Here is a 17,886-nt window from a genome sequence, read left to right on the forward strand (position 1 = left end):
TCAATCTTTTCACAACATCTCTCTCCATTTATTATTTTCAAGATAATCTAAATGTTTTGGAATTGTGCTGTCCAAAACTAGGCAACCAGTGTTACATGACTGAGGTAAGGGGTTGGATGATATGTAGGAAATTTAGCACTTGATTTCTCAGTTTGATGGCCAGTATAACCTTAGCCTTATTCAACTGTATCACCTAGTGAATCTGTTATTATAAACAAGGGTAAGAAGATGAATAACCAAAGACGAACTCACTGTCACCACTAGAGGAGAAAAGTAACAAACAGTGCATGCATCCTTCTCACTGAGGTTCATCAATGCTCTCTCCTCATACAGAGGACAGCATTGTGTCCACTGGCCATGTGGGATCTTGTAAAATAATTTCTACTTCTACATGCTACTCTAGGTCATGGAAGCCCTTGGAAGTTTAAGATGTGTGTCCAACAGGAAAGGACTGGAGCCTAAGACAAGTCCCTTTCCTTTAATTTCCCCTGCCACATTCTCTCTGATGTCAAAGAAAGGTTTTAATAAGTCTCAAGAATGGTCTATTCCCTAATGATTTCAACATATTTCATAACTTGGATGGAATGTGAAGCATTATTCTAGAACTTGTCACTTTTCCAGGTTAACTATAATTATCATTTTTACATATTTCTTGGGGAAAATCACAGTTTTAAGTATAAGGCCTCTAAATGCAGGTATGTCCATTAGAATATTTAAAACTCATTGCAAATGTAATAACAGTGCCTAATTACTGCAAAATGTGAAAGTACACCTTCAGTGAAAATTTATTATGCAACATAAGTCCTTCAAACAGCCCCTTGACTAGCAAGGCCAAGTAGAGACAGAAAATTATTCCCTGTATCTGACTGCTTCTACCCTGCCTTTGGAAAGTAGACTGTCAAAGCAAAAACCAACAAGCTAAGAGTTGATAAAACCTTTGTTATTGCTTTGGCTATAGCTGATAGAACTCCCCCCAGTAGGGACCAAGACCCTGAGTGTGTGTGAAGTACTCTACACAGCACCCCGGGGATGAGTAATAAACACCAGGGAACAGGAGAAGAGTTCTCATGAGTACTGTGCCACATTTATTAGCCATACAGTAAGTTCATGTAGGCTGGGGCTGCCTTGATTAATTCACTCATGTCTAGGAGGATTTCTGGTGAGGCAGCATCAGAATTCATGTGCAAAAAAACAAAGATAAAAGAACACCTGGTGCAGAACTTCACCTGCTGAGGATTTTCTCTTCCTTGTGTCCCACTGCACAATCAGGATCCTTGAGGAACACAAGAACAACTACCTGTAGCCCTGAACCAACACTCTACCAATGCCAAAGCTCTTCACTTCTCTAGGGTCCAAGAACCAAGTGCCGCTAGCTAAGCCTTTCTTTTGTCTCCCTTTCTATCTGAATAGAAACATACAGAATACCTGTTCTGTCGTCAATACTCTAAGTCCCCACTCTAGGAAGCAGCATGCCTGCTCCCCTCCCCTAAAGCTCAGTTACATGTAATTGTGTTCCTGCTGCACAGACTTCACAGTTCTGTCCAGATGCCAGCAAAGTTCAGGACTTTCAGAGCCTATGTCTGATCTTGTTCTGACCCAAGAAAGTTGCAGTCTGTTGAAATTGAGAATGTGGTGAAAGGCAAATAGGACAGATGAAACTTTACAGGTAAGTATCTCAGTTGGCCTCTTAATTTGTAATTTTATCTAAAAATATAGCTTTAAACAAAAGAGCTGCAAATACCACAATAATTTTAAATGTAAACCAGACCAGAAAGATGCATATCTAAATGTAGTCATTTATTAAATTCAATAACTCCCATTAATGCATTTCACAGGTTGAGCATTGAAGGATGGCAACGTTACCGCACATGTATATTTTATGGACTATGCTGCAGACCGTAATTATGCCAGGACTCTTACAAGGCAGCACAAAGAACCGTCTTGCTCTAACTTCTAGCTAACCCATATGATGAAAGGCTGATTCCATTTCCCTATACAATGTCCTGAGTAAAATTTACCCATGTCTATTTTAGGAGCTGTTAAAAATCTGGAAGAAACAATCAATTTGGGGGCTGGGGATTTAGCTCAGCGGCAAAAGTGCCTGCCTGGCAAGCGCAAGGTCATGAGTTCGGTTCCCGGTACCAGAGAAAAACCAAAAAAAAAAAGCAACAATCAATTTGAACAGTGACTCAAACTCGAGCATACTGACTGATGTTTGAAATGAAGTATTCCAGGACAGCAGAAAACATCCTGAAAGTCACCATAAAGACCAGCATAAGATAGGGATGAATCATTATGTGTCCAAGATGAGAAAAAACGGACAGATATAGTACTGGTGGCAGAGTAAAATCGGATACTGGTAGTGACTATGTCTATCATTTTTTTATCCTCTAAAGCTCATCACAGATGAAACCATATTTCTCCATTTATCTAAATATCCCACTAACACAGTACTGAATCCTGTAAAAACTTTTTTGTCTCCCAGCATCTGGTGCAAAGGAATTAACTCTGGGTTTAACTACTATAGTGAGAAAAATCTGTACTGGTCAGCATCAATTGGAAAGAAAATCTGGATGGATGCGTGAGTGGATCAGTGGGTAGGTGGAAGGAAGGAAGGAAGGAAGGAAAGACAGCAAAAGATAGAGGCAGCCATATATCACATATATAATACACATTAGCGAAGATGTATCAATATGTAATAATAATACTGTAAAACATTTGAAAAAAATGTCAGTATTGAATACAGACTTTTTTCCTTGTAATTATTTCCTAAATACTATGTTGTAACAATTATTTATAAAACATGTACAATTTATTAGGTATTATGAGGAATCCAGAGATGATTCAAAGCACATGGGACTGTGTAACTAGGTTCTGTGCAAATATTATGCCACTGTGTATAAGGAATTTGAGTATCCATGGGTTTTGGTACCCTTAGGAGTCTCCCACAAATATTAAGGATGATTATCCATACGAAAAGCATTGTGGGCATGGAGCAAACCTGTAATTCCACATCCTGGGAGACTGAGGGAGTAAGATCATAAGTTCAAGCCTAGAGTAACTTACCAACTTACCAAAACCTTGTCTCAAAATTTAAGAAAATATTAAAAATGGGCTGGGCACACAGCTCAGTTCAAAGGCTTTGGATTCAATACCCAGCACCGCCCCCCCCCACACACACACTTATAACCCAACCTTCAATGAAATCTTTAAGTCCACTTAATATGAAATGATGCCAAAGTATTCCTCTTACAATGTGGGTGATGAAGCCCCTTCACTGTGGGTGATGAAGCCCCTTCATGTGAGCCTGATCATTAAGAAAGTCTATGATCCCAGCTCATTTTCAATAGGAACATGGATTTTCTCTTCCTATGCCACATCTCACAGCTGATACAATTTAACTCAAATATTCTCCAGGGATTTGCCTTTCAAGAGGTGCCTATTTCAGTTCCAATGCTGAGGAAGAGCTGGGGGCAGAACCAAACTGAAGCCACTCTGGGAACCCAACTGCTTTGGCTGATGATTATGAAGATGAGGGTATAATTTATTATATACCATGGCTTCAGATGCCACAGATCAAAGATGTTTAGCTCACATGAAAGAGCTAATTTCTCCCTCATACATATTTTAGCTAAACTGTTTGAACCCTGCAGTTTCATGTGAAGAGTACCTGAGATAATACAAATTACCAGCCTGGAAAATAAATGGGATGCTCATTTGCCTTGACCAATCTTGAGCAATACCATGCACACAAGGAAGCAAGGTGCAGTGAGGATAAGGCAGTCACTCTGGGTCATGTGCAGATCCACTGCAAATAAATTCACACAGGCAAAGCACTTCCTGCAAGGTCAAGAGAACTAAGGCCAGATTTATAGATGTTACATGGAGGCAGAGTACACTCTACCAAATCCAAAACCTTTAGAAAGGGATCAATACAGAGACTGTGGCCAAACTGCTCTTAAGCAGATTTGGTGAAAACCAGTTCAGTTCATTTTCAGTCTACTTGACTGGGGAGAATAGGAGGAAGGTCTGGTTTGTGGGTGGGATCAATATCCCTAAAATGATAATAGAAGTCACCAGAAATGTGTGAGATTTCTAGACCATGTTCTTCAGGGGCATCTTTATATACTGTGGCATATTCTTGCCATTTTAATTTGTGCACAGTGAAATTCCCTGCTAATCAAGCTACTATAAGGTACAAACTTTCTTTTCAATGAAATGGTACAACCACCTGCCCCTGACTGGGCAGAGCCTAGAGGCCTCCCACACACCACTCATGAGATCCCTGTCCACCAGGGTCTGGGAGCCACGTGCATTAATCCATTCCCATCCACACATACCACCCCTCCCCCCACCCCAGCACACACACTCCTGGACCTAGGCTACTTCTGAACAGGGTGCATCTTACTCACCTGCATTTTCCCTAAGATATTACTCAACATCATGCAGTAAATCCTTGCTAAGTTGCATCAAATGTAAGTAAGCTGTTCCAGCTTTATTAACATCTCTGTAGAACCTGTGAAATTCCCATAACTGTTACTGGTGTGTATAACTACAGGTGGGTGTACATTTATACACACATTCTAAATCACTTTCATCCCGAACAGTGCAATTCTTTGATAAATTGGTCTGACATTTGGTGTAAAGTCCTGCAGGCCTTAGACAAAATGACTTAGAAAATAACAATGTCAGTTGCTCTCCTCTTTCAATAAATAACCCACCAGTAAAACACAGATAATAACTGACAATCATATTTGTACTGTAACTAATGAGAACAGATAAAGCAGCAAATGGACTGTTTATATGCATTTGATAAATTGCATCCCCTGGATATACCAATGAAAAACAAATGTGTGTGGTACTGGTTCACTGAACAAAAACAAATATCTACCGCTGAGATTTAGGATTCAGGAGAAAATTTACATTTTATTTGGCAACTATTTTGATTCCATGTCTACATACAGTTGAAAAGTCAAAAACCTACCTCAACTTCCTGAGTACGAAAGCATTATAAATGAGAAAAAAATAAAAGAATCAAATCAAACAATAGGAAAAAATGTATACATTTTTAATAATTCCATCTAATGTTAAATTCTCATACCATTAGAAAGACCATACCCAGATATTGTCTCTTAAGTCACCTACCATCATTCCTTTGAAAAGATCCCAACATCCATGGAGTTTATGGGGAAAGATTTGAGGTCCAGAAAAACAGAATTAGGAGAAATCTGAGTATGCTCAAGGATTTATGCACTACTGCACAACAGTTAGCAAAATTGTGATGAAATCGAAACACTTGGCCATCATTACCATCTGTGGGAATTTCAAATGTGTAATTGCATGTGACATCAGACCAGGCAATATTCAATAAAAATTCCAAGATGATATCAAAGACCGAGAGTAACAGACCTTCTATATTTCTGGAAAAGAAATCATTTGGCCTTGTTGTTGCAAAATAGCTTGAGAAGCTTCAAACCTAAGAAATACATGGATTTATAGTCTTAGGAAATATGTAAAATGAATTGAATTAGTATAGCCCTCCAGCTAATCAAAGAATTATAATCACCATACATGTCTCTCCATTTTTGGAGACTTTCTATCTGTAAATCCACCCAACCTGGGGTGGAAAGCAGTGACCCACCAAGTTGTTCTTTTCCCACAAAGAGAAAAAATGAGTCTGAGGTTCCTTCTTAAACTATACTCTGAATTTGGGTTTTTCTTCAGGGAATCTGGATATATAATGTTCTATTTGTACTATGATCAAAGCAGAGGGTATCTCCCCAGACTCAAAACCATTGACTTCATTAGTAAAGTCATCAAGTTGTCTGAACTAACCAAGAGACACTTTCACAATATCTAAGGAGAGAATAAGCCAATACCATGGAATTAAAGGTAAGAGAGATGCTATACACAGGGCAGGGTTTGAAGCAGACATGGGTTCACATTCCAGTTCTGGCAGTTACCAGCTACGTGGCCTTGCACAACCCACTTGGCTTCTCTAAATAACCTTCTTTATCCCTAAAAACAAGACCACTTGAACCTGCCACGAAGGATGATCACTGACTTGTGACACTGATGCAAAGTATTTAACATGTTATCCGCCACACAGAGTCATTAAAAGACACACACTTTCATGCATACCTCCTGAGGCTAATAGTAGTTGGATGTCCCAGGTACACAGACAGAAATGGTAGGCTTTGTGGAAACAATATAAATAACCTCAATTAATGCCATATTATAACCTCAATTATAGGCCATAACATGAGTTAAGATGAATAATATCAACAAGAATGAAAAATGGGATAGGGGAAGATGGAGGAGGAAGGAGGGAAGGGAGGAAGGGGAAGGGAATTATAAAAAATAAAGAAATAAGCTGTGGTATGTGCATGTAATCATTCCTCAGGAAGAGTGTAAACTGCATAAACTGCAAACCTTTTTACTAATAAAATAAAAAATAAATTTAGAAAATTATAAAATTTCAGAGTGATTTCTTGTATATTTAATTTTACCAATTAAAACCAAGTGAAAACCCAACTGCAACTGAGAAAAATAATTATGAAATATTTTAAGTGTGTATAATTATTAATCTCATGTAACCTCATATATGAAGAGTGCTTTAGAAAAAAACTCAGTAAAACTTAAAAAGTTGAGTTGCAGTCATAAAACTATTTAAAGGCCAGATTCATACTCTGTAAGGTTCAGTGACCCCCATCTATTAAATAAAACACATTTATTAAAAAGAGATAATACCTATACCAAAGGGATGTTCTGGTCATCAAAGTGTGGTTTCTGAACCATTGTAAGGTATTACATATCACATAAACACACAAATTAAAGTTTCAATTATGATTCACTGTGTCCTGATAAGGTGACTGGGCCTGAACAGGCAACATTTTTGTGTAATCATCAGTTTGCACATAAGAAACATATGGAGGAACCCTGAAAAGGTCTGCCTCATTGGCGCACCAAACAAGGTCCTTGTAGTCTTAGGGCATCTAAAGTTTTATTTTCCAGTAAGAAAAAATTACACTGGCCTGACGGACAGTCTTGTCCAAATATCACAAATTCCAAATTAATTAGGCCCTACCATCTTTCTGAGAGCGGCCTCCTCTCCCCAGAGCCTAGTGGCAGGTCTCCATGAACATACAACTGCTACCTTTTAGAGAAAAGACTACCCACAAGGACTGAGCCCCTTTCCCCCTGACACCTGACCCGTCAGAGAGGTGCCAGCTTGACAGACTGGTGAAGGTCATGGTTCCCATCCTTGGATGAACATGGGACTCAGGGGATTTCCAATCACTGATGCAGGAGATGCAGACATGGGGGGCTGCATCTAAATCATGGGCATGGCCCCCACTTTGGGATTTTGTGTACACTTTCCAAGTGATTCCAATGCATAGTTCCCAGTGTGGAAGGTCACACACTAACTCTACACACTAACGCTACAAGCAGCATGCCAGGTAAAGAACACCAGACAGTCTCTTCCCCAACTGCTGGAGCTTTCCATAGTCATCTCCGTTTTCTACCCACACAGTCCAGCTGAGGTGTTCCCAGCTTAGTACATAAGACCTCTGCTCATCCAGCTGCCCAGGCAAGACCCAGGTCACAGCATGGACTCTTCTCTCTCCCTTCCCTTGGTCAAGTTCTCTCCACTCTCACCCCCAGACGTCTCTCACATCACCCCACTTCTCTATAACTCAGCTTTCTTTCAACTCAGGCCCCCAGTTCATCCTGCATGACTGCCATGTGCCCTGACCAGCCTTTCAGCTTCCCTGGGCCCTTTCCTAGCCCCTTCTCCACCCTGTCCCTGCAGTGACCTTACAAAGGACTTACTGTTCACACCACTCCCCTGCTTAAAACACTGGAGTGGCTCCCAAGCTCAAACCAAGCCCTGCTTACAGGACCTCCAAGGCCTAGGCCCTGGGAAACTACAGCCCAGCTCATAGCTTTCCCTCCAGCTGTAAATGATGTCACTGGGGGCCTTCAGTAGTCCACTGTTTCCTTACCTCCAAAACTCTGCCCCTGCTGGCCCTTCTCTGCTTGAAACACACTTCCATGGCTTTCATTGGTTACCATGGACTGCTCTACCCAACCCCAGTTTAGACACTGCTTCTTTAGGAAGCCTTCCCTGCCCCTAATCACTCTATATCCAACTATGTGATCTGCAGCACCCCTGGCACTGGCACCCCCAGCTTCCCACACCACAGCAGCTGATTACTCAGCAATTCAGACACAGAGAGGGCAGCCAGGGGCAAGGGTTGGAAGCCTGAAGGTAGGACCTCTAGCCTAGAGCACTGTCTGTTTTCAACAGAGATGTGATAAACATCTACTGAATGAGAAGAGACAATAATTCTATTTCTGCTTTTGGCTTTTCATATATGTATCTGGGTAGCAACTCCCAAACTTCTTCCCCTTAGACTCAACCTGCAGGCTCTGTGACTAGAACCTTCCCGGGAAGGTGAAATGGGCAGCTCCCTAATCGCGATGCCAGCTTGGGAAGTGTCAGGAACCTGGGACCAGGAGGGATGATGTTGGAAGGCCTCAGAGGGATGGGCCTGGTTACACAGGAGAAGTACTGGAGGAACTTCTGTCCGATGCATTTACCCCACATCTCCTACTGCCGAGTCACCCCATAAACAAGCAGACTTCACGGCTGAAGCTTTCCATAACTTGGATAACCACAGCCAGGTGGAAATCTAATGTGAGTCTCAGGACTTGAATCAAACTGAGGTGCCAGCTAAAATGCTGAAACCAAATTTAAAAGTAAAGGTAATAGTAATACTAATAATTGTTACAATAATAATGGGAACTACCACTTTTTGAGTGGCTAGGATGTGTTCGCCACTGTGCAAACCTGACCAAGTTTTATTCTATTTAACCATTGCAGGGTCCATCTGGGACAGACACAAGTTACCATCCCTACATGATAGTTGGGGAAACTGAGGCTTAGAGAGACAAATGTTCAACACAAGCTCACACATCTAGTGAGAAGCCAAACCAGGATTCGAACTCAGTTTTGTTTACTTCAAACATCATGCTTTCAGCACTAGGCATCCTTAGCAGAACCACAAAAAGGGAAGGGAAATCTGCAAAAACTGGAGACCCTGGAGAGAGGCATGGGCTGGCTACGCTGTGGACATGGGTCATGTGCTTGCAGGAGACACTGAGGGAGAAGAGATGAGCACACAAATCAGAGTCCTCCCAAAAGACTCTCACTACCCCTTTTGAAATCCTTGGTGTGTCTGAACTTTGATGTACCTCAGCGTTCCCATCTGTGAAATGCAAGAAGGAAAATGCTTGGCTCACAAAGTCTCCGAGAAATTGGACAGCAAGTCCATCTGTCACTGTGGTCCCAGGAAAGCAGGCAGGATGCCCTGACTTCCTGATCCATACCTGCACCTACTGAGATGGCTCCCTGGACAGAATGCTAGCCGCCAGCCTCAACAGCAGGTGCACAGGAGTCGCTTCCTCTCATAAGCGCTGGGCAGACGCTCACACCTGTCTGCACCAGCAGTCCCAGGAGCCCAGTTCAAAGCGGCACATCCAATCCAGCATCAAAGCACTGCACAGAGGACGTGGCAGCCTGGCAGCAGCCTTCTCTCTGAAAACCTGCAGCCATAGGCTCTGCATGAAATTTTCATCAGCTGCACAGTTCAGCTGCTATAGTTCCTCTCAGCCCTGCCATTCAGCCTGTTCTCTTTCCAGGAACATCTGGGAGGGACAGCAATAAAGACTTCCTTCCCTGTGTCTGTACAACTGCCCAATCCTACCCTGCCAGTGATTCTGTGCATCCTCACACCTCAGCCTTTGACCATTTCCCCAGAAGATAATTCCCACCAAAGACTCAAAAATATATCAAGATTTTCTATTCACTACAAGCTCATGGTCTCATAGTCAGGATTTGAGAGTTCTTGAGTGTAATTAGTAATTTCTGAGTTGACATTTCCCCATGGTATAAGGCACCCGGAGTAAGAAGAATGCCAAAGCAGTCTCACATTCCTGGAGCCACCTCTCACTTCCACAATCACCAACAGCCTTCCATAGAAGAGAGTAGTGATCCCCTCTCTGGTCATAGGCATCAGTAAAACCAAGGCTCACCATGTGGGTAGAAGAGTCCCCTGACATAGACTGAAGCCTCTCCCAAAAAGCTTCACTCCCAAAGGCTGAGGAGACCTGGACAAAAGAGATTTGAGCTACCCTTCCCATCACTCAACGAGCATCAGTACAACTAGGCTGTTGATGGGACAGTCTCACAGCCCCAGGGGTGCCCAAACAATGTCCAATGGACCCAGGAGACTTACAGATATGCCACAAGGCACTTCAGCCAAGTGCCACACTTAAGAACTCATTCATCTGGGCCTCGGACAGAAAGATGGTATATTTATGCCACAGAGACAAGACCAGAGAACAAAGAACCATAAGAGCTCTGTCTTCATACCAAGAGAGCAATGCACAAGAGTCCCTTGGGAGGAGTTCAGGCCTCTGCTATCAGGAACTTACATACTAGTCTACTCCATGAAAATCTTATATTTCCCCCTCCAGGTAGATTTCTGTGATCTGGGCATGTTCATTGGAGGCTTGGGGACCAAGGGAGGTAGAGAGATAAATGTACTGTACTGAAGTTAAAGCTGGGAAGAAAGCTGGGGCCAGAGGTTCGAGGACCTAAATCCTCAATGAGAGGAATTTTTTAATACGTGTTCAGTTCTCTCTACCTGGAACATGTTAGAGGAATCCCACCAGAGCAAAGGGAAAGATGGAGAAATCCGTTCTAAATGCATCATGCTATATGTCTGCCCTTGTGCTCACCCACCACATAAGAATGACAACCAACACCGACCTTTAAGAAGTTCATGCTTTTCCTAGAGGAAAGAGCACCAGCAATGCAAGTAGATGGAGCATGATCAATGTGATCATTAGAAAAATGATCAGCTACCAGGATAGAGCAGGAAAAGACAATTATTCTGGGAACTAACAAGGCTGTACTGAGGAAAGGGCATCAGCTGGGTTGTGAAGGACAAGCAGTGTTCCAGGTAAGGAGCCTGCAGTAGGCAAGAGAGGCCATCACAAACAGGGTACCCCACATGCGTGCATGCGGTTTTTCCAGCAACTGCCTTCAGCTCAAGGAAAAGGCAGTGAACTCTGGGCCTGGGATCAATGACAGAACAGAGACAACAGGAGGCCCTCTGTTGGCTTTGCTTGGATCTCCTTCACCTCAGGTCTGCCCCCTTCTGTGGGACTAAGAAGTTATTCGGTGACTATGTCTGGTTGTCGGAGATAATGCACTCGATAATAATTACAACTCATCATCTCAGCCAGAAGGCTGAGAAGTGACACAGTGTTCAAAATAATGTACTGACCCATGGCAATTAGCCCAGGGCCAAGATCAAGCCCACACCCAGCCCTTCCATTCCATCAGCAAGGGTCCACATGCCACCTGTTCTGAACATGTGTGAGTCATTATGAGACACAATTAGAACCAACTGGGCTGGCTGCCTGCCCCGCCCTCCTCCTAATGAGACATACTGTCAGCTTGCTACAACTTTCCTGCATTAAATAATTAAACATCTTTCCCTCTTAAAGGGAGCTCGTTCACTAAGCATAAGGCCTATGCATTGTGACCATGTCCTAGAAACTAGGACCTGGAGGTCCCCCTGTTTACCCAGACAGTAATAAAAACTAAGGGCCTATTTCCCTCAATCAGACTTTAAAAGGGCTCCACCTTGTTTGCAGGGGACAGGGTAGGGAAAGATGAACAACTAAAGTTTCCTGCTTCATCTTTTTTTTAAAATCAGAATCCTTCAGGATAAAATGATTGGGTAAGATCATTTATATGATAACAAAATACACATCAAAAAGGACATATTTATTTTCTACGGTGGAGCGCTAAACCAGCAGAAGCCCTGTAACACTTTTTATTTTTACACTTTCTTTTCATTTATTATTTGGGGAATAACTATGTAAGTCCCTTCCAGTCCTAAAATTCTATGATTCTAAATATGTCAAATAGTAAATCAAATATAGCTGAAAGCTCTGCGGAAAGCAGGAGCATTTTTTCACAGACTAGCATGGACTAGAAGTGTACTGGGAAAATTCAACATGAACCAAAGCAATAAGCTATTTCTGCTTTGATTTTTTTTTCTTCCAAATTTCAATGACCTAATATGAACACAAATAGTAATGATGTCCCAGATCTTAAAAGTCCCTCTCTTGTTCAATAACCTAGGAACATTAAAGAAAGATTCCAGTTGGGCTTTACACATGATACCCAGAACTACTGAGATAATCTCCTGAACAAATTTCCAAGACCAAATCATTTAGCCAAATTACCCTCTTCTGCAAGGTGAAGACTCCTAGAAGAAGCTCACATAGGAAGACATGAAAAGAAAGCACAAAACCAAGAAGCAAGGAGAAAACCAAGAATGCGCCAGTGACTACTTCATCTGGCCTATAAACACACTCTCTCAGTGCCCTCCTACCAAGAGCCCAGAGCCTGCAAAGAATTAAGATGGCCATGTCCACAACATGCTGGAACCGGGACACCAGCGCTCAGTCCTGTTTGTTATAATTATTTCCCATTTAGTTAGCTGCATGGTCATATTTTCTGGGTCCCCAATGATCTTAAATGTGCTTGTGCCCTACAGTAAGACGAAAAGAGACTACAGAACAGAACTAGAGACACACAGAAATGGTAACAGTGGTTATCACTGGCTGTGGGACTATGAGGGGTTTCTTCCTTTTACTTTTTCCAATTTTTACAAAATTAAGGTGAATTGTTTTGTGAGTTGGTACATAATCTACTCATTCATTCATTTAAAATCTCAATGGATGGATAAAATGAAACTAGTATTACCCCAACATTATAATCTGGGAAACTCTAATCCAAAGAAGTAATATCATTTTTACATGAATTCACACAGCACTAAACTCTACCATCTAAGATCCATGCACACCAATGGTTTAGGCTTTCAGAACTACAGCCCTGTGCCGACGTGGGAAGTAAGAACGAAGAGGCTCTTGGGCCATGCCAAGGAAAAATTACAGCAATATTTCCAGACAGGACCGCAAACTCTTATAATTAGCCTGTTTCTGGATAGCAAATTGTGTTCCCCATTCATTTATCCCTTTTGTCCTTGCAGTTCTGCCACCTTATTAAGAAATGAAAGATCTCGAATAAGCAAGGAGTGACCCTCAGCTCACCCACAGCATGAAGCCCATAGCACCTGCCAGTAACACAGAGAGGAAAGGCCCGGAGCTCATGGCAGAAATCATACGTGTACCCATAAGGCAGTGACGGCTCCTGCAACAAACCCAAATTGTGGCTCGTTTTAATAAGGCCTTTGAGGCTCCGATACCTCATCTAATTTACCAGCGGGACACACAAATTACAGCTAGAATCAGAGGCACATTGTCAGGGCTGCCTGCCGGAATTATTTGGGAGCAATACTGCTTGGGTTATTTTCACATTGCCCGTCAAAGCCTCAGATGCCCATTTCTTATTCCTCTCTGCACAACACTGAGCTCTTAGCCCAGCTTGGAGCTGAAATCAATGGCTCTGCCTCCCAACCTAAAACATGAAGTACATAAACACCGACGGAAGTTTTTTTTTTTTGAAACTGGCAACTCCTCCTGATGTTTCCACTGCCATTTCCTACGTGACAGTGGACAACACGGTGAACCTGCTCAAGCTTCAGTATCCTCACCTAGGAAGTGCAGATAGTGTGCTCCACCTCCACTGCTGTTTCTGGAAGGATCAGTGGAGACAGATATGCCAGGGGCCCAGCACAGAGGATACACCAACACACATCTGCTGTATTTTTCACGGATCCCAGTATATTCCTTGCTGTAAGCTGATAACAGAGTTCTACAAATAGACTGCTACTTCTCTCTGGATTAGGATATTTGTGATACTGCCATGCTGACTCTAAGAAGATTTTTAAAAAATCAAATCTGGGTGATGGCTGCTTTGGAAGATCAGCAGCTATAGCTCTGGGAGAAAGTGTAAATAAAATGGCACTTAAGTAATCACATTACTCACAGCCTAATGCATGTGATCCAGAGCTGCAAGCGTGTGTGTGTGATAGATTTCTCATTATCTGTCTGCTGCCGCTGCAGTCCATCCAAGTGTCTGTAGGCATCCTGGCTGTGAACATCTACATTAGCTCCTGATGGGCCCTGTGCTCCTGCTATCAGTGGGAACAGACCCAGCAGGAAGGGGGCGATGCCTTCATAATAAGGTGATAATAAAAACAGAAATGTTTGGAGAAAAGCTGCCAGGTTCTAAGGCAGCCATTAAAGGTCCTTTTCTCAACTCTCAGGGACTCCCAAGACAGTCTGGGCCAGAGGAAATCTCCAGCTTAATCCTCTGAGTCCATGCCACGAGGGACAGAACCTCCTTGGATGCCAAGGTATCACCTACTTCTGCCTCAGCAGAGTGCAAAGCCAAACCAAGCACCAAAAGCAAGAAGCAAGCTGTGTTGCCTTATGATCTGGCTGTTCCTCAAGGACAGCCTCTGAAATCCTAGGGGTTCCATTTATGTACTGACTGGATATATGTGCAGCTCTTAGACTGTCTATGTTGTGGGTCAATGCTGAATTTCCAGAAAGGCCACTTCAGGATTCATCTGCAGCTTGCAGTACAGATGAGAGTTCTTCAAGGACAGAAATTGGAAACTCTCCACTGGGAAGGATGTGTCTCACTTCTCAACATTATACCCAGGTCTGTGGAAGCACCGCTGCCCTTCCGAGGGACAGGCTCTCACTAAGTGGATGGCTCTGATGAGGCTTCGTGCCCTCATATTCTTTCTCCTACTACAATTGATCAAACCCTGCTGCTGGACCCTTCCTTCAGAGGAGGGTGAGGAAGTCTGTAACAGCCCCCAGGACATTCATGGCACACAAGAAATCCAAGCCTGAAGTGACAAAACCCTACCAAAGTGTCTGTCCCCTAAATTTACAGCATACCTGTGGGCTTTGGTCCAGGAAAATATGAATGGTGAAGACAAGGAAGGCCATTGGAGAGGAGAAAAGGGAATGAAAAGGTTCTGTAAAGAGCCTTGAGGAAGAGACACTATGCCCAAGGAAGTAAGCACAGGCACTGTGAGAATATTTTCTGCCACAGACTGGAAACTGACTCATTGCCCAGTACCCAAATCAAAGAAAAAGCACTGGTTCTAAGATGAGACTAAGAAATAGCAAGTGAGCCTGTGTTCCCCCAATAATGGAAAGCAAATACTTACTGAACACCTCCTTCCTGCCAAGCACTGAGCACAGCACTTTAGAGAGATTATCTCACACAGCATCTCAAGGGCATTGCAAGGTTCAGTGTAGCCTCCATACTTTATTGTGCAGGAAACAACAGCTTAAGAGAAGTTAAATAACTTCTTCCACATCACACACAAAGGAAGCAGCAGAGCAGCAATTCATATCCAGCTCTGTCCAACTGCAGAGCCCTGGGCTCCTTCCATGCATCTCAGTGGACTAGCTCCCTAAGTTCAGTGAAAGTCTCATGAGGTTCTAGACCAACAGCTCCTAAAAGTTGGACTCAGAGAATCCAGCTCAGGCCTGAGTAATCAGCAAGGACTCAGAACAGCTACTGGCAAAATCAAAGCTTGACTGCAAAGAAATCTGGATTCCTCTTGGCATTGGTATGAATTGGCTTTCCTGTTCCTGGAACCAAACACCTGATACCCACAACTTAAAGGAGAAAATAGTTTATTTGGCTCAGAGCTTCAGAAGTTGCAGTCCATTATCTGCTGGCTCAAAGGCAAGAACATCATGGCAGAATGTGTCGGGGAGCCAAGCTGCTCACTTCATGGTGGCTTGGAAAGCACAGCAAAGGAACAGCGCCAGCGGCAGACACACCCTTCAAACACACTCCCAGGGACCACCTCCAATGAGGCCCTGCTTCCTAACAGCATTCAGGTGAACATCCATGGGTTAACCCATAAGAGTAGAGCACCTTGATGACTGAATCACCTCTCTAAGAGGCTGTTACTCCAGTCAATTGACAATGAAGCAGAAGCATCAGAGCAGCTGGCAATTTCACTCTTTTGAAGGGAAAGCCCCTAGCCATTGATAAATCCAGGGAAACTGAGCCCTCAGGACTAGAATATGAAGAACCTAGAGTCTAGAAGGAGACAGGAGAAGAGCTGAACTCCTAGGAGATGCCATGCAAAGAAGGGGACAATGGGTCATGCTGGCACAAAATATACATTCAGTCACAAATTTTGAGACTATCTACTCTGGAGTGTGTGAGGCAAGACCTATCCTCACTCCCCACATGAAGTCTTTGGAGATCTCCACTGCACTCATAAATACCATTAGTACAAGAGGCTTCTTTTGGGGAAGGGGTGTGGTGCAGAGAGCTGACAAGTTCTGTGATGGTGAGGGAAGAACAGAGACTGTGAAGAAGCCCAGATAAGCCCATTCCACCAGGCTTGCTATCACCCAAGTCTTCGGTGTGGCTGCCATGGTGGGAATATGAATGGAGAGCACAGGAAAAAAACAGGTATCTCATTGGTACAATGGACCGCTCTAACCTATGCCCGGGCACTGCAGAAATGCACAGTGCATGCAGACCAATTTGCTAATGGACAGCAGTCTGCAGTGTGCTCCATCATGTCCTGAGCGAGGGTGCCTCCTTTCCAGTTGCAGCTCAAGCTAAGAGATTGCCAAGCAGACCACTGGTTAAGTTGTGAACATAGGTTTAAAATGACTTGACACACATGCGTGGTGATCCTAGTGGCTTCAGAGTCTGAGGCAGGAGGATCCCAAGGTCAAGGCCAGCCTGCGCAACTTAGAGATGCTCTGTCTCAAAATAAAAAGGAAAAAGAACTGAAGATGTAGTTCAAAAGTAGAGTGCTTCACCAAACAAGATGGTAGGAATTCAACAATGGTTATTATAATGCATATTGTTGTTTTCAAATTAGTTGTTCAGATTACCAGATATAAGCATGCAACATTGATCAAAAAATAAAAGCATTAACTGTTCCTTTCAACAAACCATTAGACATCAGCAGTACAGTTATCCCAGCTATCCTTTTGTGTACATACATATATTTTCCCTTCCTTCTTTCTTTCCTTTTCCCCTTTCCCTCATCCCAGTTATTTCCTCCCTTGAGCAATTTCTTTCCCTTTCCCAACATCTATTGTACTTTTTTAGTTCAACTTACTCTTTTATGTTCTTACAAAGGGAGACAACAAGATGTATACACATGTGGGTCTGATTTATTTTACTTATGAGTATGGTCTCTATTTGCATCCATTTACCTATAAAAGCCCCGTTTACCTTTTTTAGTGAAACTCTTCATCATTTATAATTTTTTTGTTTTTATTTTTGTTCTCTTTAATGGTTTGATTAATCTTGCATTCTTACACCTGGTAATCTGACCAACTTCAATGAAGATAAAAATATGTAATATAACAACCACTGTTAATCCCTATCATTTTGTTGTGAAATCCTGTATCATTCTTATTGTTTTTGCTATGTTTTGTTTTTGTCTGTCTTGTTGGCATTTTGCTATTATTCTTTTTTTTCAGCTTTTTTTTTTTTCCGGTACCGGGAATCAAACTCATGACTTTGCGCTTGCCAGGCAGGTGCTGTGCCGCTGAGCTAAATCCCCAGCCCCTCTTTTTTTTTCAATTCTCTTTAAAATAAATAAATAAATACCTAAAAGAGTGAATAAAAATTAGGAGGTATGATAGACATTGTGCAACAGAAGGAATATGTTCAAAAGTAAAGAGCAACTGGGCTGAGGGAAAAGAGAAAAGAAAGAAGGGGAAATTATGTAGGTATATATATATAGGATAGCTAACACAGTACTACTGACTCCTATCACTCTGCTGAAAGAAACAGTTAATGATTACTTATTTGCTCAATCTTGCATG

At 42.6% G+C, this 17,886-nt stretch overlaps 1 protein-coding gene across 1 annotated transcript in view; it reads right to left on the bottom strand.

The window, feature by feature from the left end:
• The window catches only part of Spock1 (sparc/osteonectin, cwcv and kazal-like domains proteoglycan (testican) 1), a gene marked incomplete at its 5' end in the record, with an annotated part of 510,842 nt that overhangs the window by 283,020 nt on the left and 209,936 nt on the right, over positions 1–17,886 (bottom strand). Inside the window, 1 exon segment of the mRNA XM_005376592.2 lies at positions 4,985–4,993. Coding sequence (XP_005376649.2) covers positions 4,985–4,993 — 9 coding nt within the window.

The sequence above is a fragment of the Chinchilla lanigera genome, unplaced genomic scaffold (assembly GCF_000276665.1).
Source record: "Chinchilla lanigera isolate Chin_1 unplaced genomic scaffold, ChiLan1.0 scaffold00007, whole genome shotgun sequence".
Classification (NCBI taxonomy): Eukaryota; Metazoa; Chordata; class Mammalia; order Rodentia; family Chinchillidae; genus Chinchilla; species Chinchilla lanigera.